Source organism: Pelophylax lessonae (assembly GCF_965119305.1).
Source record: "Pelophylax lessonae genome assembly, chromosome: 3".
Lineage (NCBI taxonomy): Eukaryota > Metazoa > Chordata > Amphibia > Anura > Ranidae > Pelophylax > Pelophylax lessonae.
The window spans coordinates 201,238,017-201,261,210 of record NC_138770.1 but is presented as its reverse complement, the minus strand read 5'-3'; the positions used below and the strand labels follow the sequence as shown (position 1 = coordinate 201,261,210).

The 23,194-nt window shown below is 44.9% G+C and overlaps 1 protein-coding gene across 1 annotated transcript in view; it reads right to left on the bottom strand.

The window, feature by feature from the left end:
• PROC (protein C, inactivator of coagulation factors Va and VIIIa) overlaps nucleotides 1-23,194 on the bottom strand; it is a 109,198-nt gene that overhangs the window by 32,663 nt on the left and 53,341 nt on the right. Inside the window, exons 3-6 of the mRNA XM_082249423.1 lie at nucleotides 20,840-21,000; nucleotides 20,716-20,740; nucleotides 20,514-20,624; nucleotides 18,251-18,391 (exon numbers count right to left, since the gene is read on the bottom strand). Of these exons, the coding sequence (XP_082105549.1) occupies nucleotides 18,251-18,391; nucleotides 20,514-20,624; nucleotides 20,716-20,740; nucleotides 20,840-21,000 (438 nt within the window). The remainder of the gene's footprint in view (nucleotides 1-18,250; nucleotides 18,392-20,513; nucleotides 20,625-20,715; nucleotides 20,741-20,839; nucleotides 21,001-23,194) is intronic.

Below are 23,194 nucleotides of genomic sequence, written 5' to 3'. Positions count from 1 at the left end.
GGGAACTCACAGAATACTTCAGAGTCAATACCACTGAAGACTGCGATCCAGGGATGATCTGGGAGGCTCATAAAGCCGTCATCCGGGGGGTTTTTTTGAAGCACTGCGCCCGGCTCAAGAAACTGAGGTCCCAGCAATTGGAGAAACTCCTAGAGGACATTCACAAGTTGGAGACCTCCCACAAGCAACGTCTCGATAGACTGGAGGAACAAGAACTTTTTGTCTTGCGCAGACAGGTTCGGGAACTTTTGTTTGCGAGGGCTAAATCGGATCTGCAGTGGGCCCGACATGCCTTCTATATGGAAGGGGACAAGTGTGGGAGGCTGCTGGCGGCCGCGGTTAAAGCCCAACGACTTGCCAATTATGTTCCTCGCGTCACAGCCCCGACAGGGGGACTTGTCTCACTGCCCAAACAGATCTCTGGCGCGTTTCGGGGTTTTTACGAGTCCTTGTACAATATACCAGACTCTGGAATATCGCAATCTGCCATTGACGATTATCTGAATTCAGTGACATTGCCTTCACTGGATGACGCGGTCCGGGAGGAGCTGGAAGCCCCCATTACGTTGTTGGAGATTCAGGCGGCAGTGGGCGCTTTTCAGGCGGGGAAGGCGCCCGGTCCTGACGGCTTTACTCTCCCGTACTACTCGACCTACATGGGGGTGCTTGGCCCTCATTTGGTGGAGTGGTTCAACATGCTGGGAAAGGGGGAATCGTCTTTCCCGCCTGACGCGCTGCGGGCCCACATCTCCGTGATTCCCAAGGAGGGCAAGGACCCATCCAGCTGCGGGAGTTATAGGCCCATCTCCCTGCTTAATATGGACCTCAAGATTTTTACGAAGGTGCTGGCCACCCGCTTGAGCCTGCACATGCCGAGTTTGATACATCTTGATCAAGTGGGATTTATTCCTTCCAGGGAGGCCGGTTATAATACCCTGAATGCCCTTAATATTGTACATGTGGCTCGGGCTACCCGAACGCCTTGCGTGCTGATAAATACGGACGCGGAGAAAGCGTTCGACCGTGTCAATTGGCGCTTTATGCTCTCGACGCTCCGTATGATGGGCTTTGGAGACACTCTACTCTCCTGGATAGGCCAAATTTACTCCCATCCGTCCGCCCAGGTAAAATGTAATGGAGTGCTTTCAGATCCGTTTGGCATCTCTAACGGTACCCGTCAGGGGTGTCCTCTGTCGCCTTTGCTCTACGCTCTCTCCTTAGAGCCGTTCTTGAGCAGAGTGAGGGCTAACCCCGATGTCTTGGGTGTCAAGGTCGGCTCAGTGGAATGTAAGGTCTCGGCATATGCCGATGATATGCTTTTCTCTCTGACCAACCCTATGATCTCAGCCCCGAATTTAATGAAGGAGCTGGAGCGATACGGGCGCTGTTCCAACCTTAAGATTAACTTCCACAAGTCTGAGGCATTGGGGGTGGAGGTTCCTGCCCCCCTTTTGACGCACTTGTCGTCAATACTACCTTTTAAGTGGACTACGCGGGCCTTGACTTACCTGGGCACCCAGATACCAGCGGACCTGAACCGGCTGTATGATCTGAATTTCCCTCCCCTATTAACGAAAGTTCGCCGCCTTCTGGAGTCTTGGCACTCGGGGGTTGCACTCCTGGTTTGGGAGGTGCAACTTGCTTAAAATGTCGATCCTTCCCAAATTCCTGTACCTTTTGCAGACCTTGCCGGTGAAGATTCCGCCTGCCTTCTTTGCCCAAACCCACAGTGTATTTTTGAAGTTTGTTTGGGCTCACGGGAGAGCTAGGATTGCGCGGGCTCATTTAACGTTGCCTAAGCAATATGGCGGACTTGCCCTACCAGATATGGCAAAATATCACCGGGCTGTCCATCTGGGCAGGCTCCTTGATTGGCGGCGGCACGGGGCCGACAAGCTGTGGGTGCTGATGGAGAAGAGTCAAACATCGACCTCGTTGGAGGGCTTGCCGTGGATTACCGGGGGAATCCCCCCCGAGGTTCGGACACATCCCACTATAGGAGAAACGATTGCAGTCGTCCGTCGACTCTTGTCGCACCCCTCCATCTCTTCACTGACGTCCCCCTTGTACCCTATTTTGGGGAACCCGGGCTTTACCCCTGGTGTGGATGATGTGGGATTTCGGGGGCTGGTGGACCGGGGGGTTTCCCAGGCAAGGCACTTTCTCCGTGGGTCTCGTTGGCCATCGATGATGGAACTGATGGCCGATGAAGGCCCTTTTCAGCTGGACTTCTGGCGTACGGCTCGAGTGCACCACTTTCTCCACTCACTGCCAGATCCTTCCTCGTTTGTTCGGGACCTCACCCCTTTTGAGGAGTACTTTGTGGGGAGTGGGAGGCTACCGGGCTCCCTGTCCAAGTCGTACAGCTTACTGGTCACCCCAGCTGAGGATTTTGTACTGCCGGGTCTAGGGAAATGGGAACGGGACCTACGGCTGGACCTCACCCCGGCAAAGCGATTGAAGATTTGCACGTTGGCACTGAAAACGCCAACGTGCACAAAATTGCAGGAACTAAACTACAAGATCCTGACCCGATGGTATCGGGTACCCTCCACGTTACATAAAATTTTCCCAGACACGACGGACGTCTGCTGGAGGTGTCAGGAGGAGGAGGGCACGATGCTTCACGTCTTCTGGTCTTGTCCCCGGCTTCGGACCTTCTGGACCGATGTGCGGGCTCTTTTGGGGGAACTTTCAGACCGGGTTATTCCGGACACTCCGGAATTCTTCCTTCTTCAGATATCTCCTATGCCGATTTCCAAATGCAAGAAATCAATTATTCCTCACGTGCTGTGTGCGGCGAAAGCTTGTATTCCGATGCTATGGAAGTCCACTAGGGCGCCAACGATTAAAGACTGTATGCGCAAGATGGAAGATATAAATCGTATGGAGGATCTCACCCTTACGAAGCAGCATCGCAGGGACCGCTATGAGAGGATTTGGGGATTCTGGAACACCTTTGTGCTTTCTGACAAGGGGAAATCGTTGATGTGTGACTAACCCCGGAACGGACACCACTGGGGGGTTGCTCCATGCGGGGGGACTTTTCCCCTTTCCTCACCCCTTTCCCCCCCCCTTTTTTTTTTTTTGTCATGTATGTCCCTCTCTTTACCCTCTTCTCTATCTTGCACCTATCTGCATCTTCTCTGTGTTCTTCCTATCTCACCTCTGGTTGAAATTGGGGAGTGACGGTCAGGTGGGCTCTCCTCTCCAGTTACGAGTTGTCCTGTATTCCGCAATGAGCTTAGTCGTTGAAGGGTATTGGGACCGAAGGTGGTCCCTCCCCTGGTTGTAGGGGAGGGCGAGCTAGTTCTGCTGAGTACTGCAATGTTAACTGTATGGTTGTGCTGTTTTGTCGCCCAGCTCTCTTGGCTGTAATGTCCCGTGTTGTACATTAAGGACAAATGTATATTGTGGTTGTCTTGCCTACCGTTTCTCCTTCTCTAATAAAATAATATATTTGAAAAAAAAAAAAGTATGAATCTGTGAATGATTAGCATAAGGACATTGAATAAAGAACAGACAAATAAGCTTTTACCATGGTTAAAACTGGTGAATCCAAAACGCCCCCGTCTTTTAAAACCTGGGTTTTAACAACCAGGCTGTAAAAGCTAGTAGCAAGAAACAGGGTGGAAGACTGGTCCATGAGATAATAGTTCTGGCCAATGTAGTAGATGTGCAGTACATTGGCTAACAGGTAATTGATGGTAAGTGTTGATTCCTCCAAGGACCAACAACCCCGAACCCACAGAGGGTTCGGAACTCTGCCCCAACCTAGAAGACTGGCATTCATCATGAAAATCTTTCTTTGTAGAGGAAGAAAAAAATTACCTTTGTCCAGAGACAGAGTGCATCAGTCCAATGCCATGATAAAATGACATGATAATGTTCTGTAACATATCTTTTGAGTGGAATTGAGCCAGGTGAACCATTGTGAAGGTGAATATCAACAATTCTAACATTGACAAGCAGCTTTGGGCTATGTTCACACTGCTGTGATACCATTTTGATTCAACTTTTAGTGCAATTATGTAGTGCTACTTTCATGCAACTTGGAGAAGGTTTGTATATTCTGTGGGGCCAAAATCACACTGGAATCCCACCCAAAGTAGTACAGGAACCTTTTCCAAAATCGCTCTGTGCTTTGATGTGAATGGGCACCATTGAAAAAAAAATGTAATTCTGCTTGTCAAGCGATTCTCTGCCACTCAAGTCGCATCTGAAAATAGCACTAGTGTGAACCAAGCCCTACAGGAAGGACTGACACCAGGATTAAAGTTGCTGAAGCTGACTCTGCATTTTATCATCTTCTGGGGCAAGAAGAGGTTGGGTTGAAGGATATCCAGGAGAAAGCCCAAAGAAAGCTCTATGATGGATTTATAAAGGACTGCTCAATGTTCAGGGTTCATCCAAAGTCCTCCAAGATCTGCAGTGCGAATAACACATTGGAGTTCAAGGCCAAAAAGGTTTGCTCTCAAAGCAACAGATCTTCTAAGAATCCAATAATTGGAAAACTCCTGAGGCAGAGAAGGCCCAGGATTGGAGCTAGAACCTTTGTAAAGGATTTTGAAGTCAAAATAGGACTGTCAAGGCAGCATTAGATGTTTATGTGTTTTTGCACCAATGCACAAAACAAGGATAATCTCAAGCCACATTTGTGCGAAAATGCTATGGATCTACAATAGAGGACATTATTTTATAATTTTTTTATAAAGGGATTGTCAAAAACTGGCTCCTGTCTTTTTTCACTTTTACGCTTTTTTGGTGAATGGTTGAATGGGTACCCCATACTTGGTCACATGGGGGGTGGGATCTGGGATCTGATAAGCCCCCCCCCCCACCCACAGACCCCCACAGCCCAGGGTTGTGGGGAAGAGGTCCTTGTTCCCATCAACATGTGGACAAGGGGCTTTGGGATGGGGGGCCTCTGCCACGAAGCACCCCCACAAGTTGAGGGCATGCAGCCTTGTATGGTTCAGGGGGGCACTCGCTCATCCCAACCCTTTCCTGACCTGCCAGGCTGCATGGTTGGTTAAGGGTCTGATATGGATTTGGGGGGACCCAACACCATTTTTTTTTATTTTGGCGTGGGGCTCCACTCTAAATCCATACCAGACCCTAAGGGCCTGGTATGGATTTGGGGGGGGGGAGACGCCATTTTTTTCTCAAATATTTTAGCAGGCAATTCTTTTTTTTTATACTGTATTTATCTATCAGCAGGAAACCCGCTGACAGCTGATGATTTATCTGTTGTTAAGGACCCAGCGGCCACCCTTCGAGCCCACTGCTTAGAAACCAGCTATATACAGTGTTTGTAAAGGGGGAAAAAAAAAGCAAAACAAATTAAAAAATGCATCAGAAACACAACACTTGCATTTCTGGTGCGACCTCTTTGAAGTCTATTACACGCAAAACAAAATCTGTTGGGGAAAAAAAAGCCCCCGACCCTTTCAAAAAATGCACTGGCTGAAAAAGGCAAACACTAGTATGGAACACTAGTATGCAGAAGACTGTCATTAGATTACAGTGATTAAAAATAGCCTATCTCCCCTAATATCAGATGTCCATATATCAGATTTCCCTATTAGAGTTCCCCTTTAGGAGTTCTTATGAGATTCCCTCTTTACATCTTGAGTACTTGTCAGAGCCCCCTTTATGTCCGTTTCCCATTAGGGTGTCCCCTTACACCAAGGTTTCTATCAGAGTGCCCTCTTACATCATGGTTCCCATCAGACTGTCTCTTTACATCAGCTTTCCTCATCAGAGTGCCTCTTTACATCAGGGTCTTCATCAGAGTGCCCCTTTTTCATCAGGCTCCCCATTAGGGTGCACCCTTACTTCAGATTCCCCATCAGAGTGCCCCCATCAGAGCACCCCCTTACATCAGTGTCCCCTTCAGAGTGCCCTCTCACTTCAGATTTCCCCATCTGGGTGCCTCTTACATCAGTGTCCCCATCAGAAAACCCTTCTTATATGATCAGCTTTCCCCATCAAAGTGCCCCTTTACATCAGGTGTCCTGAACAAAGTGCCCTCTTACATCAGGTGTCCTCATTGGAGTGCCCCCTTACATCAGGTGTCCCCATCAACGTGTTTCCTTACAGCAGGTGTCCCATCAGAGTGCCCCCTTACATGGATTGTCCCCATCAGTGTGCCTCCTTACATCAACTATCTGCATCAGACTGGATCATGGATCAGTGGATGCACTCTCAGAGACTTGGAGGGGGGCACAACTAACAACTAAAATCTGGGGGGTGGCACAGTCTGCCCCAGCACCCCCCTAGATCCGGCCCTGTAGCATAAGAGAAAGAAACATCTGTTCTCCTAAGGACACTAAAGAAATTTGAGCAGATATGATGACTTATAGCCTCTAGGGCATGGCCTTCTGTTTTGAATTGAGTGCCTTGATACTGTGGGCTGCAGAAAAACCATAGGTTTCTTGCTATCAAGCTGCATCATCCATTGTATTTTCCAGTGGACAATAGAGAAAAAGGTTTTTGCTGGACATACACTTTAAGTGTTGGGAAGAGGTGTAGGGTTATGTCTTAGCAGGTTGCTTACAATTTCACAATAAGATAGCATGCTGTTTATACAGACATTGACACAACAACCATATATCCATCCAATAACCATCTCATATATTATATTGTTGATTAGTAGTTTTGTCTGTGGATGTCAATATTATGTTTAATGTATTGTTCTTTTTTGTAGTACTACCAGTGCTTTAAGTGGCCCAAAAGAGGTGACGGTACTCTATTATAGCCTATATATATTTTTTTTTATTACTCCCCTCATCCCCTGAGGTAACATCAACTATATTGAAGGGGTTTTATATACAGCAGTCAACAGACAGACGACCTTATAAAAAATAATAAATCCTTTTATTAGTTTGTGGATTTGCTTGAGCTAGAAAGAGCTACTGGACATAAATAAAATGTGCAAAAGGATTTTGAGAAAATACCCTTAGAAAGAGCTACTGAACATAAAATGTGCAAAAGGGTATTGAATTTTTAACAAAATGTACATAAAATAAATTAAAACATAACATAACCATAAAACAGTATAACATAAACATTGTCTTGAGTGTCGGTTCACACTGCTCCTTCATTACATGCGATCTCCTGTGCGGATGGAAGTTCAGCCATACACTTTGTATGGCTGAATTCTCAGCGCATCCGCAGCAAACTTGCACATGAGGCATTTTTCGAGCCGCCTCAAAATCGGATCGCACAGTGGTTCACACTTCATGTTGATTCTGTGCGAACTTGCAGATCGCACTGCGATATGCGGTCAAACTGGGGGTGTCGTTAACATTTAATTGACACCCCCTGCGTATCGCATATGGCAGTGTGAACTGCCAGATGTGCGGATGCGATGTGGTATCACTCTGCATATTCGCAGCGTTCCCGCATCGCATAAATGTGAACCGAGCCTGAAGTCTTGAAGATGGTTCATTTCTTTACCCCTGAAAAATAAACAAAAGCAGATTCAGCAAAATACAATCACAGTACATCAAATGAAAAATAAGAAGTACTGTACAAATAATTTTACCTTGAAAAGGCTCCAGCACGTTTTGGGTTCCACTTTCCTTGCACTTTGGGCTTCACAGTTTGTGGATGCTGCACTTCTCCTCCCTAGTGCCAGCCATGTCTGCACATATGTTTGTGCATTAAACTGATCCAAGGGTGGTCCATTGCATTTCAGGAAGATCAGATTTGAAAGCCTTTTGATGTCGAGAGAGTTTCTTTTACCTGTCAAAGTATTATTCATTGCGCTGAAAGCGCGCTCGCATTCACTTGTTGATACTGCAATGGTGTGGACAGCTTTAAGAAGAGGCTTCGGGGCTTCTGGTGTCTTGGAAGCTTTTAGGTCTTTATACTCCCTAAATCCTAGGGCACTTTCCCTCTCCCCAACTCTGAATCTCTGACATAAACGTCTGACCGCTGCATCCCCATATTGAATATCTAGAGATGCAGGCCATGTGTCAGATTGGAGGACCTTGATGTCTGAGAGGAGGTGACTATCTGTCTTTTCAGATAAGGTTCTACTGACATGTGAGGAAGTTGTTGGAGTCATTTCAGCCAGGCTACGGAAAAATGGCCCAAGGTTGATTTTTATAACCCTCTCATTTTCATGCAGGCATACATTTCTGAAGATTTTCTTCTTTTCAGCTTCAATGGCAGTTTGTGTGTAGGGACCAGGTGTGGATACCATTGACTCAAACACCCGGATTTGTCTGTCCAGCTGCCTGTCGGCTTGATCCAAAGTCATGTCCCGTCTCTGGAGCATCCTTGAGAGGTCACTGCGTTCTGTGAGAGTGTCATACATGATGCCAAGATCGACCACAAAAGAAACAGTAGTGAGAACATCATTGAGTTTTTTGTATTTTTCTCTCTCTCTTGAATCCCTGCTGGTATCAGCAGCAGCACCTGTAAAGTGTACCTGCAGAGCTTGGTAGTTCTCCCATACTGCTTTCACTTGAAGCAACACAATGCACTGATAAAACACGGCCTATCACAAGGAGACGCTGTTCAACATTGTGAGCACTCTTGGTTAACTCCCTTTGGTTTTTTGGGGATGCGTGGTAGAGGGAGTAAAGCTGATCTAAAAATATTTTAAAGTGGTTGATTCCTCCTACCTCCTTCAAAACATCACAAACTGCCAGTTCCAGTCTGTGATTGGAACAATGCCAGACAAACAGGTAAGGGGATTTGGAGCAAAGCTGCGCAGAAATTCCTGCTTTCCTCCCAAGCATCACTGAGGCTCCATCACAAGCAAATGCCAACAAATATTCCTGTAGGTAGTGAGGGTCAAAGCCATTGTTATGAAGACATCCTAACAGTGCTTCAATGATGTCCTTTGTGGTCCCCTGCAGCTCAATCAGTTCAAAAAATATTGTGTCTGGCTGTTAACTAGAAATAGCTGACCGCAGGCACACGACAAGCACAGACTTTCCACTTATTGTAGTGGATTCATCAATGAGCACATGCAATTTTCTTTCATTCATCACTATGTCATTGACTACTTTCTTTTTTATTTCAGCTGCAATGTGATCCAGTATATTTGCACATGAGTTATTAGAGTGCAAAACTTTGCCCATCTTGACCCCATTTAAGACTTGCAACTGGACATCTATAGGCATGTCTGTAAAGGGACGCCCATTAGGGCTGCGGAATATAATCGAAAGATCGATGCATCGCGATTCGACCCTTCGCGATTCTGCATCGATGCGGGCTGCCGGCATAATCGATTAGGAAATTACGTCATCAGCCGCGGCCACGCCCTATCGCGCAAGGGAGAAAAAATCACAAGATCGGCAGCTGATTGGTGGGTTAGTGGCGGGAGCTTAATAAAAAGTCTCCGCCCCTCCCCTTCCGTCTCTTTGACCCGGGCCGAGGCGCAGCAAGACATCCCCCGCGTGTATCGGCGTCCCACCTGCGGCCTTGCAGCCAAGAAGCCAGCCAGCCAAGCCAGAAGACAGTCCACACTCCACACACAGGAGCGAGGATCCCCAAGTGCGTCCCAATCGCAGCCAGCCAGCACCGCCAGCCTCACCTCACCGTAGCCGACAGGCCCTGGAGGCCCAGCCGCCACGCCACTGCCAGTGATGCCAGCCGCCCGCTACAGAGCCCAGAGAGCAGCACAGCACCTGTCCTCCTCTGCAATGCAGTGCACAACAACCCACACAGTCACACAGCAGGTATGTCCAAACAAATAATTGTGTAATCATTCATGGGGGTCTCGTCTGTATCTCTGGGGGATGTCTGTGATGGGGGGGTGGGCTGGGACAGGGGACGGTCGGTCGGGGCCCGGGGGTACTGTTCTGCTGTGGCAGTCTGGCAGCCAGGGGGCTCTCTCTGAGTGTCAGTGGGGGCCTGGGGGTCTCTGTCAGTGGCTATGGGGGTCTGGGCAAGGGGGGGACTCACTCAGTGTTTGTCAGTGCTGTGGGGGATTGGGGAAGGTGTGGGAAATCCAGGTCTCTGTGAGTGTCAGCTGTGGGGGTCTGGGCAAGGGGGGGGACTCACTCTCAGTGTTTGTCAGTGCTGTGGGGGATTGGGGAAGGTGTGGGACATCCAGGTCTCTGTCAGTGTGTCAGGCTGCAGTGTCAGCTCAGCTGTGGGGGGAGGGGGGTCTCTGTCAGTGTCACTGTCACTGTCACAGGCAGCTGTGGGGTAAGGGGGGGCCCCGGGGGTTTTGGTCAGTGCATGCATAAGGGAGTCTGACAGACAGACAGACAGACAGTCATATTTTATGAAAGATGTTGCTTGGTTGACTTGTTGCGGCTTAGTTTACAAGTTTTTTTTTTTTTTAAACACTGACAGAGTTTGGCAACTTACGTCATCCGTCTCCATCACATACGTGGTAGTATGGTGGTAATGGCAGAAGGAGAAAAAGATCGAGAGATAAAAAATGCACCTAGCGTTTTAAGAGCAAACATCTGGGCACATTTCGGATTTTACGAACACACAGGGAAGCGTGAGTTGGACAAGACACACGCCGTATGTAAAGCCTGTCACACAAAAATTAAATACCTAGGGAATACTACGAACTTGAGAAACCATGTTAGCCGTTTTCACTCTGAGTTAGTAACACCTGTCGCCACCAGCAGTGCCACCACTGCCAAGGAAAGACTGCTAGACCCAGATCAGCAAAGAATTGATGACATACTGTCAACTTATCCACCCAACTCAGAAAAAGGGAAGAAACTAACCAAAGCTGTGGCAGCTTTCATCGCCAAGGACCTACGGCCTTACTCAGTTGTGGACAACGCCGGATTTCGCTACCTTGTGAAGACGCTAAAGCCACGTTATAAGATCCCATCACGCAGGCACTTTACAGAAAACATTATACCTGCACTCTACCAAGACACCAAAGCTCAGGTACTTGCGTCAATGAACCAAGCCAGTCGAGTCGCAATAACGTGTGATTCATGGACTTCAGTCACAACTGAGTCCTATGTTACAATAACAGCACATTACGTTACTAAGGACTGGCAGGTCTTGTCACATGTGTTGCAAACAAGAGCCATTTATGAGTCTCACACAGGTGCTCATCTGGCAGAGCTACTGTCTCATGTCGTGGAAGAATGGCAGCTGTCTGATAAATCTGTAGTGCTTGTGACCGACAACGCGGCGAACATGATAGTTGCAGCTCAAGTTGGTAAATTTCCTCATGTTAAATGTTTTGCCCATACACTCAATCTGGCATGTCAGCGGGCACTGAAAGGGGCCACGCTCTCCAGGCTTCTCGCCAGAGTGCGACGAATATCCACATTCTTCCATCGCAGCACTAGAGCAAGCCACTGTCTAAAAGAGAAACAGAAATGTCTGGGCCTGAAGAATCATAAGCTAATAACTGATGTGCCAACAAGATGGAACAGCGCATATGACATGGTCGAGAGGTTCTTAGAACAACAACCTGCAGTTTGTGCCACCTTGCTGTCTCCAGTAGTCAGAAAAGGAGAGTCTGATCTCTGCACTCTCAATGAAACAGATGTGTCAAATGCAGAGGACGCTGTGAGTGCATTAAAGCCAATGAAGGATGCAACCTTGCTGATGTCAGAAGAGCGCAACCCAACAGTGTCTCTCATTGCCCCTCTAAATGCACAACTGCTCCAGAGCATGACAGACACCATGGGAGACACAGCCATGACCCATGAGATCAAGAATGCCATCAAAACAGATCTCCTGAAGAGATACAGCAGTGAGGCAGAGAAGAAGATCCTCCATACAGCCTCTGCTCTGGATCCTCGCTTTAAAGGACTGCCTTTTATTCTCACAGAGGAGGAGAGATCGGAGATATACAGAGGAGTGACTGAGGAGGCTGCATCTTTGGAGGTAATTAGAATTTCATCATGTTTCCTGCCAGACAGCTAGAAGCTCAGCTACATTGTGTTGTGTAATAACATGCCCTGATTCACTGATGCGGTGTGGGAAGTGGAACTGTATGGTATGGATTACCGTGCAGTTTCCCACACCTCATCAATGAATCACACTCTTAGTCAGTTCAGCTCTTCTTATACTATTATCTTTTGTTCAAACACACAGATTACATCTAATAGAAGGACAAATGTGGATGAAGTGCCTAGGGAAAAGCAACTGTGGAAGAAGAAACAACACCCATTGAGGAGGACAGCCATTCTCCTCCCAAAAAAAAGGCCACAACATCGCTGCTCATGACTTTGCTGGGGCAGTCTTTCACTGATGGTGCAATAGAACCTAAGACCCCCTATGCCAAGGCAGAAGACGAAATGGAAAAATATTGTAAAGCCCCACCTCTGCCTCTCACTGAGGACCCTTTAAAATGGTAGCGTGAGCATGAGGTCATATTCCCCCTCCTCTCTCAGCTGTCAAAGCACTACTTGTGTATCCCAGGTACAAGTGTATCTGCAGAGCGGGTTTTCTCTACTGCAGGAGATGTTATAACAGCGAAAAGAAGCAGTCTTAAACCTGAGCATGTGGATCATCTAGTGTTCTTACAGAAAAACCTACATGTTCCCAAATGCTAAGCACTGAAATAATTACTAATTCATGTTTTTAATGAATTAGTAATTACTAATTCAGTCTCCCGCCAGTCACCAGTCAGTCACATCACCAGTCTTGTTTTATAGCTTTATAGCACTGATGGTTTGTTTTTGAAGATTGTCCTGTCCAATGTGTCCATTTCCAATCCATAATCCGTTCCGTTGCTTCACACTAAAAGTGTCTAGGCAAGTAGGCAGGGGTTCATTTAACCCTCAACCAAATAAATAATATTAAAGTGTATTTTCTTCTAGACAACTGACTGACACCAAGCCAGCCACGGTGCAGCATTATAGGAAGGAAAATCATTGAGAGAAATAACTTGTACATTTCAAGCTTAACCTCGAGTAAATCTTATCTTATTGGATCACAAATAAATACACCAATTGTGGATTCTTGTGTAATATACTATATTTGTGAGTTTGTGAATGGGACCCCCATAGGATTTTCTCAAGGTTAAGCTTCAGTTTACAATTTATTCTCTCAAGGATTTTCCTTCCTCTAATGGTGGCTTGTTGGCTAGCTTGGCTTCAGTTACAGATGTAATCGACATGGTAGAGTGCTGCTCAGTACAGTGCAGGTAAAGTTTTCTTTCTGTAACGTGACTGACTGACTGACTGTCGTGGCTTTTGAGTTGTCACGAGTCACGACACACACACACTGTGTTTAGTTGACTGGCAATGGCAGGGGCAAACACAATCGCAGTGAACCTGGAACATTTTATATTTTTTACAGCTTTTCTGGCACTGGAGAGATGGAGAATGGCTTGTTTTCAAAAATGGTCCATTCACATAAGTGAATTGATAATTATTTAAGCTTATATTTGTATAACTCCCCTCTAGCAGCCATCAACTCACTTCACTTGAGTTGACTGGCAGTTGCAGGGGGAAACAAACATCACGGTGAACATGGAAGTTATGCAGCAGTGCACTATTGCCAGGTTCACCTTTGATATTTGCTACTAGTCAGGAAGTGCTCTGTTTTGTAGAGGACAGGTTATGGCACACACCTGGAATTTATTGCAACGCATGTCTGTCTGCTTGTCTGTTGTACTCTGTAGCAATAGCAAGTGTAGGGGGTTCCCTCAACCAAACAAATACTAAAGGTAAAAGTGTATCTAGACAACTGAAGGCAAGCCAGGCAGCCACGGTACAGGAAAGGACATCCTTGAAAGATTAAATCAATCATACATTGAAGCGTAAAACCTTGATTAAATCTTTACTGGATCACAAATACACACAAACCTGACCTAACCTATATGCCTTGAGTTGTACCAGTGTGGCAATGCCAAACCTTTCTTCAGTTCTCATGATTCTGATGCAGACTGTTGTGTGTTTTTTGGTGATCCCATGAAGATTTACTCAAGGTTTAAGCTTCAGTTGATGATTTACTCTGTCAAGGGTTTTCCTTCCTCTAATGGTGGCTTTGGCTTGGCTTCAGTTGGGTTTAATCGTGGTAGAGACAGAGACTGTCTGCAGGACAGGTAACGTTTTCTGTAAAGTAAGTGACATAAAAGTGACATAAGTGAATTGATAAGCTTAAAGCTTATATTTGTAACTCCCCTCTAGCAGCCAATCCATCAACTCACTTGAGTTGACTGGCAGTTGCAGAGGGAAACAAACATCACGGTGAACATGGAAGTTATGCAGCAGTGCACTATTGCCAGGTTCACCCTTGATGTTTTGCTACTAGTCAGGAAGTGCTCTGTTTTGTAGAGGACAGGTTATGGCACACCTGGAATTTATTGCAATGCATATTAACATAAAAGGATTTATAGATAATGTTTTTTGGGAATTTATGATGACCATTTTCACAAGAATATTAGCTTGGCTGGCTGGCTGGCTTCTTCTATCTTGGCTTGCCTTTAAAGTACAACTATAGGCCAAACTTTATCCAAAATCCAAAAAGTTTTGCCTTTAGTTGTACTTTAAATGGTGGTAGGCCTGGCTTATATTAATATTTTCTTTTATGAAGCAGTAAACTGCACTACTACAGTTTTTTACCAATTTTACTGTTACTTCTAGTAAAATACTAGTGTTGTTGTCTGTCTCTGCTATGCTGTTTGCATTTTCAGACCTTCCTATATGTTTGCAGTGCAAGTGCACTAAAGTATGCAGGGCTTGCAGGCCATGACAGGGTCCAGGAAAGTGTCATTTGAAGCAAATGAAAATAAAAAGGATTCTTTTATTTGTGACTGCTTGATTGTTTGTTTTTTTTTATAAAGTTTTGAAAACCATTGGGCAGTGGGCTGGGCATGGGCATTGGGCAGTAATCGTGATGCATCGTGATGCATCGCGGAATCGAATCGTATCGAATCGCGACCCTAATAATCGTAATCGCATCGAATCGTGAGGTAAGTGAAGATGCACAGCCCTAACACCCATGCTTGCCAATCTTATAAGCTGTTCTAAACACATTGCAAGTTGAAGCGTATTCAGCCTTTCTCATATCTTCAATGTATTTTTGCATGCATTTTGTGTTGTCTTCTCTTTTATTTCAACTGCTTTCTTGTGAAAAATTGAGTCTCTGTGCTCATTTATTTTCTTGCGTAGTGAGTTTTGTTGTGCAGCCTTGTCCCTTCCAAAAGACGAGATTATGCACCCACTCCACTCCTGCGACACTCTCTGCCCTTGCTGCATGTCCACACGAGCACAAACTTGACTACACACACTACAACCCAACTTTTGATTTCTGCTCATCAGCTACTTGTAATTTGTGGAGAAATACTGGACTTGTGCTTGGGACCAACATTCTGGCCACTCATGATCGCTAACGTGGCTGTTGTCGGTAGAAGAAGTGATGTCATTCTCATCCTCGTTCTCGACAGCGGCACAAGTGCTGCTTTCATTAGCTTGCGTCTGACCTGCAGCGATATCATTCTGGCTTGGTGGGGTGTCAGCCAGCGAGTCATCTGATTCTGACCGTTTTCTTTTAGTACTCAGAGTCTGAAGCCAGGAGAGCATATTAAGTGTTGTTCACATTTTATTTGTATTACCGAGCCAAGTGTGCACGTTTCACACACCCTCTCCAATTCTCCGGCCGCGTTGAGTTGTTGACACTAACAGCGGCAAAAGCGATGCATGCGCTTTTCACTTGTAAAACTCAAGGGTGTACTATGGGTAATGTAGTCTCTGCTCTCGGTGGGATTAATTAGGAAGCCTGCATTGTGAAGGACGCTCTGAAAAGCGGCAGATGTCCAAATGAGTGTACCGGTATGCTAAAAGTATGTTCTGGGCGCACGGAGAGATGGCGGTACGCTCAAGGGCTATATTTGGAAGTGGCGGTACTTTGTACCGATGCGTACCGGCCCACTTAAAGCACTGAGTACTACATGGTTATGATGTAATTTCCTGTTTCCGTTGTATCTAATAAAAGCAAAAGGGGCTCCCTCCATGTGACCACCAACATCTAACTAGTATAAAACATATATGCAGCGGCTTCGCTGCAATGTCTCCAGGTCCTGGTGCAGCTTGTTACATTACAGCAAATCAATCAGAAAAAAAAATAATCACTGCACTAATGTTTTTTACAAATTAGATAGTATAAGGGACAGAGAAGGATTGGGCCAGGGGGCAATTGCCCCTGGGCTGCTCTGATGCCCCTTAAAAAGGCTGCACCGCTTCTGCCACAGACATGCCTAATAGATTCCAGGTAAAGAAAAGTTAAAAGTCCCCACTGCTAACTTTCTGAATGCGTGATGAAGACAAGGACAGAGCGCAGGCCTCCCCCCAGCATGGATGGTGTGAACTGTGTCTGAGCAGAGGCCTGTTCCATGCCCCACTGGAGACTCTCCTCCCCTAGCCCCTAGCTAGCCCCGACTGAGCTGTCCCAGCTCCCCAAAACCACCCCCTACTAGCCAGGTCGGGAACCTGGATTCGGCCAGTGAGTAGAGAGTACCTGGAGCAGAGCTTTTAGCCTGGAATGGGGGTCAGGAGGAGGCCGGGAAGAGGGGGTGTGGGAGGGGGGCCAAGTCACTGCACCATGGGCCTCTGGTTTGTACTTGCCTCCTGGGCCAAAAGTTGCCAGTCAGCCCCTGAGAAGGGGTCACCTATAATGCATATAACTCTGAAAAGTACTTTTTCAAAGACAGAAATGCCTGAGGTGAACCCTTGCTGCTAACCAATAAATAAGAAAAGACACTGCAGCCCGCAGTGCAGTGATTCATTTATTTTTCTAAATGAAGTTGCTTTAGGGGTTAGTTAGGTGTAGAGGTAAAGTGTTAAAGGCTTGGCTTTGCGGATGGATATGTGTTACTTGTTCAGAAAAGGAAAAGTTAATTGTTACAAGAGGCTTTATTGTAGGGGATAGAAACTGGCAAGCTACACTATTCACAATTGGTTCTCTGCAATGAAAAATACCAATGCCAGGCTGCAGACATTAAAAACAAGAGTATTTTCAAAACCAGAATGCAAATTTCTGAAGGCAGTCATTTAAGCTTGCATGCACGATCCAACCACCCAAAGGCCAAATGAATAGTGCACTGTAGAGCAACTAAAAATTCAACTTGAAAAATCTGCTGACATTATTGAAAAAAAAGTAGGTTTGGATGGGCTACCTGGGAAGGAGGGGACAGACAGTAACATTCAGGACAGTTTAGAACTTGTCTCAATAACCCTCCCCCCCAAAAAAATTATGGCCATCCTATTGACAAAAGGCAGAAGTCATAGATTCATGCACACATTTTCTAATTCATGGTTACCATATTGCTAAAAAATTGTAAATTGTATTCCAAGAGGCCTGCACTTTATCACAGCCCCAGAACCATCTTACCTTTAGCTCCAGTGTCAAATACTGCCATCTTGCCAAGGGGCAGAAGTTTACAAGTCTTTTAAAAGGAAACTACTGGTGTGCAGATCATTTTTCTATATATGCACTCTGTAAAACGGCTGTAGATTGGGCACCCGAGAGCTCTTTCATCAGTATGTTGTATGGGTAGCAGCACTGTTGCTTCTGTTTGCAAGTTTACAAGCCTACATACCCCCACCACCGTCTGCTACTATATTTCTTATAGTGATTACCTTGTTAAAGAGGTTGTAAACCCTCTTGTATAACTTTTACCTATAGGTAAGCCTATATTAAGGCTTACCTATAGGTGCTATAAATATCTCCCAAACTTGCACCGTTTAGGAGATATTTACAGCGCAAACTGCCGATGACGTCATCGGCGCAGGCGCTCTGAGGGAACGGCCACCCGTGCCGTTCCTTCAGAGCTCAGTGCCGTGAACGGCGGCTCCTGCGCGCACGCGCGGGAGTGATGTAATCGCGCCTCCGGCCAATCAGATGGCCGGAGGACGCGAACCCGGAAGCGGGACGGCAGGACATGTCGCCGTCCTGTCGCTGAGGTGGCGGCACGGCGGGGGCTTCGTTTTAAGGTAAGTACTACATAATGAGCTAGTATGCGATGCATACTAGCTCATTATGCCTTTCTCTTTACAGGGCTTTTTTTTTCTCGGATTTTTTTTTTGGACTTTACTTCCTCTTTAACAGTCCGTGTAAGTTGTATGAGCTGCTTATTGGAGGGGGGGCAGCTGCTGCATCCCCATTACTCACTGAGTGTGCCATCAATCTGAGTCATTGTACTTCAGTTGGTGCACATAACCTCAACTTATGAATCATATGATAAGGGATTACATTCCTTTCATGAAGCAGTCACATTTTTTACTTCATTAGTGAAAATGGAACATGTAAATGTAACATACCAACTTCTGTGTTTGGTGTGATGGAAACTTACCATATGGCTTACAGCTGCGACCATCATCCTGCAGCTGGTACCCAGTGGCACAGCTGCATGTCCTAGATGTGTTGTTCACAATCTCTGTACAGAAGTGTGTGCAGTCTCCATTATTCAATGAGCAGTTGTGATGGGTCACCTCTAAGAATGGGAAGAATAGGTTGTGCTGTTAGTAAATACTGATAATTTAGTTCAATCCCTCTTAATGCTGCTGATATCTGAGACTTTAAACAGCCTTGAACTCTACTGTGCAGGTCAAAAGTTGAGGGCTGTTAATCACTAAATGACTTCAGCCTGAACCTGTGATTAAGTGGAATGCAGTCATTTAAGAATGCTTTCAGAAATATAAATGTTAATGGTTTATTTTTATCAATTAACAAAATGGAAAGTAAATGAACAGAAGAAAAATCCAAATCAAAATTAATATTTGGCGTGAGTGGCGTGACCACCCTTTGCCTTCAAAACACCATCAATTCTTTTTGGTACATTTGCACACAGTTTTTGAAGGAACTCGGCAGGTAGGTTTTCCAAAAATCTTGGAGAACTAACTACAGATATTTTGTGGATGTAGGCTGCCTCAGATCCTTCTGTCTCTTCATGTAATCCTAGACAGATTCGATGATGTTGAGATCAGGGCTTGGTGGAGGTCAGGCCATCACTTCCAGGACTTCTTGTTCTTTATGCTGAAGATGGTTCCTAATGACATTAGATAAATGTTTGAGGTTGTTGTCTTGCTGCAGAATAAATTTGGATCAAACACCTCCCTGATGGTATGGCATGATAGTTAAGTATCTGCCTGTAATTCTCAGCATTGAGGACACCATTGATCAGGAAAAGTTGAGGAGCATAGATGCAGTGGTTGACCAAGGAAACTTAAAGCAGCAGATGAAAGACATATTATGCCTACTTCCGTTCAACAACAGAAGATCTCTCAGCAGTGCCATCAGCATAGAACTGGTGGGACCCAGGTACACCCATCTACTGTCCGGAGAAGTCTGGCCAGAAGTGGTCTTCATGAAAGAATTGCAGCCAAAAACCCATACTTCCTACATGGAAACAAGGCAAAGCAACTCAACTATCCACAAAAACACAGGAAATGGGGCGCAGAAAAATGTCAGCAAGAGGAGTCAAAATTTAAAATATTTGTCTGTAGCAAAAGGCAGTTTTATTGCCGAAGGGCTGGATAGCAGTACAATAATGATTGTCTGCAGGCAACAGTGAAGCATGGAGGAGGTTCCTTGCAAGTTGAGGGCTGAATTTCTGCAAATGGTGTTGGCTATTTGGCCAGGGTCAATGGTGTTCTCAATGCTGAGAAATACAGGCAGATACCGTACTTATCTATCATGCCATACCATCAGGGAGGCGTGTGATTGGTCCCAAATGTATTCTGCAGCAGGACAATGACCCCAAACGTACAACCAATGTCATTAAGAACTATCTTGAGATGAGCATGGAGTCCTGGAAGTGATGGTTTGGCCCCAAAGAGCCATAATCCCAACATCATCGATTCTGTCTGGGATTACATAAAGAGACAGGATGATTTGAGACAGCCTACAGTTCAACCATCTTCAATTCAGCATATTATATGTCAGAGTGGTAGTTTGTTTTTGAGCTAGTATGGAGACACAGTCAACTACAGGGAAATGTCGCTGAAGATTTAAAGTTGAAATGTGGCCTGGGATAATAACTCCTCACCTCAAAGAATATCCCCACCCTCTTTACCTTATCACTGCAGTAATTTAAATAATAAAACCTAATCTAAATGCCCCATTACATGCCTTGTCTAAAATCTCCTCTTTTCTGAACTTGTAGAGTGGGATGGTCCTTCTTTCTACCAGGACCTTTCCATTATCTGTCCATCGGCTGGGTAGTGACATAACTACAATGAGCAGCTAAAAGACTGATGCAGTGGTGGATCCCCAGTCTACACATGTGGAAGAGGTGCTACGATGAGTCACATGATGACGAGTAAAAACCCTACTAGAGGGTTTTTTGTTTTTTTTTATATTTATATTATGAATGGGCAGGAGTGGAGTTGGAAGGAGTGATGGAGGAATGGGGTGGGCAACAGATTTGTCCAGAGATGGGCTTAAACAAATATACTATAAGAATTCAGTAGGCTCACTCAGTGCTTTATACAGTATCAACCTATTGGTGTCATTCATCTTTGGTTGCTTTCTTATGAATGTCGGTTCATCTTCTACACAGTAGTTATTTATCAGCTAAATTAACAGTCATTCAGTAAGTTACTGCAAGCACTCACCATGAGCACAGAATTTTCCTTCCCAGCCCTCATTGCAAGTACAGTCAAATTTTCCTATGCCATCCTTACAGACAGCATTTACACATGGATTGGAGAGGCACTGATCCCCATCTAGAACAACAAGATGTTTAAACCTGTGATTCTTTGTAATTTCCTTTATAACATGCTTTATTTTAGCTAACTTCTTCATGCTGTAACTTACCAAAGTACTTTGACCAAAAGTTAAGCTAGAAATAAAGAGATAATTTTTTAAAGAAATGTTACCAATAAGTACGATGTATTAGCAATAAGTATTACGATAAGACCCAAATAAAAAAATCTCTTACAGTTTCATCCCGGGTCTCAAATATCTCATTAGCTTCTTCTAGGTCACATCTTTCTTCATAGCATTCCCTCTCCAGTGACCCAGGTTTCATCTCCTCAAAGAAGCTATTTGCTCTTTTCCGAACTTTGAGCACACGATTCGCATCCTGACTATTGTAAAAGACTGGAGATTAAAGTGAGTAAGAGTCAGTTAAATTACTCAACACTTCCATTTTAGGTAAAAAAAATATATATATACGTATATCTTTTAGAATCACTTTAATCAGTTAACTCCCCCCCCCCCCCACCCTAACTTAAAGGGTTACTTAATCCAAGAACAAAAATAATATACAGTGCATCCGGAAAGTTTTTACAGAGCTTCACGTTTTCCACATTTTTTTTATGTTACAGCCTTATTCCAAAATTGATTAAAATAATAATTTTTCTCAAAATTCCACAAACAATACCCCATAATGACAACGTGAAAGAAGTTTGTTTGAAATCTTTGCAAATTTATTTAAAATAAAAAACAAAAAAAAAATCACAGGAATATAAGTATTCACAGCCTTTGCTCAATACTTTGTTGAAGCACCTTTGGCACCAAATACAGCCTCAAGTCTTTTTGAGTATAATGCTACAAGCTTGGCACACCTATTATGGGGCAGTTTCCTCCATTCTTCCTTGTAGGACCTCTCAAGCTCCATCAGGTTGCACAGCCATTTTCAGATCTCTCTAGATATGTTCAATCAGGTTCAAGTCTGGGCTCTGGCTGGGCCACTCAAGGACATTCACAGAGTTGTCCCATAGCCACTCCTTTGTTATCTTGCCTGTGTGCTTAGGGTTGTTGTCCTGTTGGAAGATGAACCTTCACCCTAGTGTGAGGTCCAGAGCACTCTAGAGCATGTTTTCATCAAGGATGTCTCTGTACATTGCTGCATTTAGCTTTCCCTCAATCCTGACTAGTCCCCCAGTTATTTCTGCTTAAAAACCTCCCCACAGCATGATTCTGCCACCACCATGCCTCACTGTAGGGATGGTATTGGCCAGGTGATGAGCCGTGCCTGGTTTCCTCCAGACATGATGCTTGCCATTCAGGCCAAAGAGTTCAATCTTTGTTTTATCAGACCAGAGAATTTTGTTTCTCATGGTCTGAGAGTCCTTCAGATGCCTTTTGGCAAACTCCAGGTGGGCTGTCATGTGCCTTTTACTGAGGAGTGGCTTCTGTCTGGCCACTCTATCATACAGGCCTGATTGGTGGAGTGCTGCAGAGATGGTTGTTCTTCTGTAAGGTTCTCTTCTCTCCACAAAGAAATGCTGGAGCTCTGTCAGAGTGACCATCGGGTACTTGGTCACCTCCCTGACTAAGGTCCTTCTCCCCCGATCGCTAAGTTTGGCCGGGCGGCCCGCTCTAGGAAGAGTCCTGGTGGTTCCAAATTTCTTCCATTTTTAGATGGAGGCCACTTTGCTCATTGGGACCTTCAATGCTGCAGAAATGATTCTGTACCCTTCCCCAGATATGTAGTGAGGTAGGTGGCGCTGCCTGTATGTGGATGTAGGTATGGAATAAAAGGGAGGGGGGGTACCCTCACACCCAAATGGTATATAAATATGATTAAAAAATCTTAACGCACATAATCAATAATAAAACAATAACAATGCAATAAAAGTGGTCAGTGTAAGTGATATAGAAAGAATAAATATAAAGTGCCGAAGTGAACAATAAATGTCTGGTTTAAAATGGGAAAGTCCAGAACATGAAATAAATTCTACTAATAAAGATTATATAAATATAAATAAAAGGTGCTACAGTGCATATGTGCATATACAAGGGGCTAAAGTGTGGTATCTTAAAATGATTGATGAGTGATACCGTATATAAAATAAATAAATAATATAAGTGATGAGGTGAAACAGGTATAAATAAATAATCAATTTAATAAAAAATGACAATAAATAAATGATCAAGAGTACATAAAGTGGTGGTATGTAAAAAAAAAATGCTTCAGTAATTCTGATGGGTGGTAATCGGGGTGATCCGATGATGTAAACACTTATGTACATGTGATTTTTTTCATTTTTTATTTTTAATAAATTTGCAAGATTTCAAACAAACTTCTTTCACATTATCATTATGGGGTATTGTTTATAGAATTGTGAAGAAATTGATGAATTTAATTCATTTTGGAATAAGGCTGTAACATAACAAAATGTTGAAAAAGTGAAGTGCTATAAATACTTCTGAATGCACTGTATACCCACTTAAGGACCGCCCGCCGCAGATTTACTCCCCCCCTCCAGCCCCTCCTGCGCGAACTGATGTAGCTGTACGTCGGTCATGTGCTCCCACCCCCACTCGGCAGCGGGGACTCCGATGCACG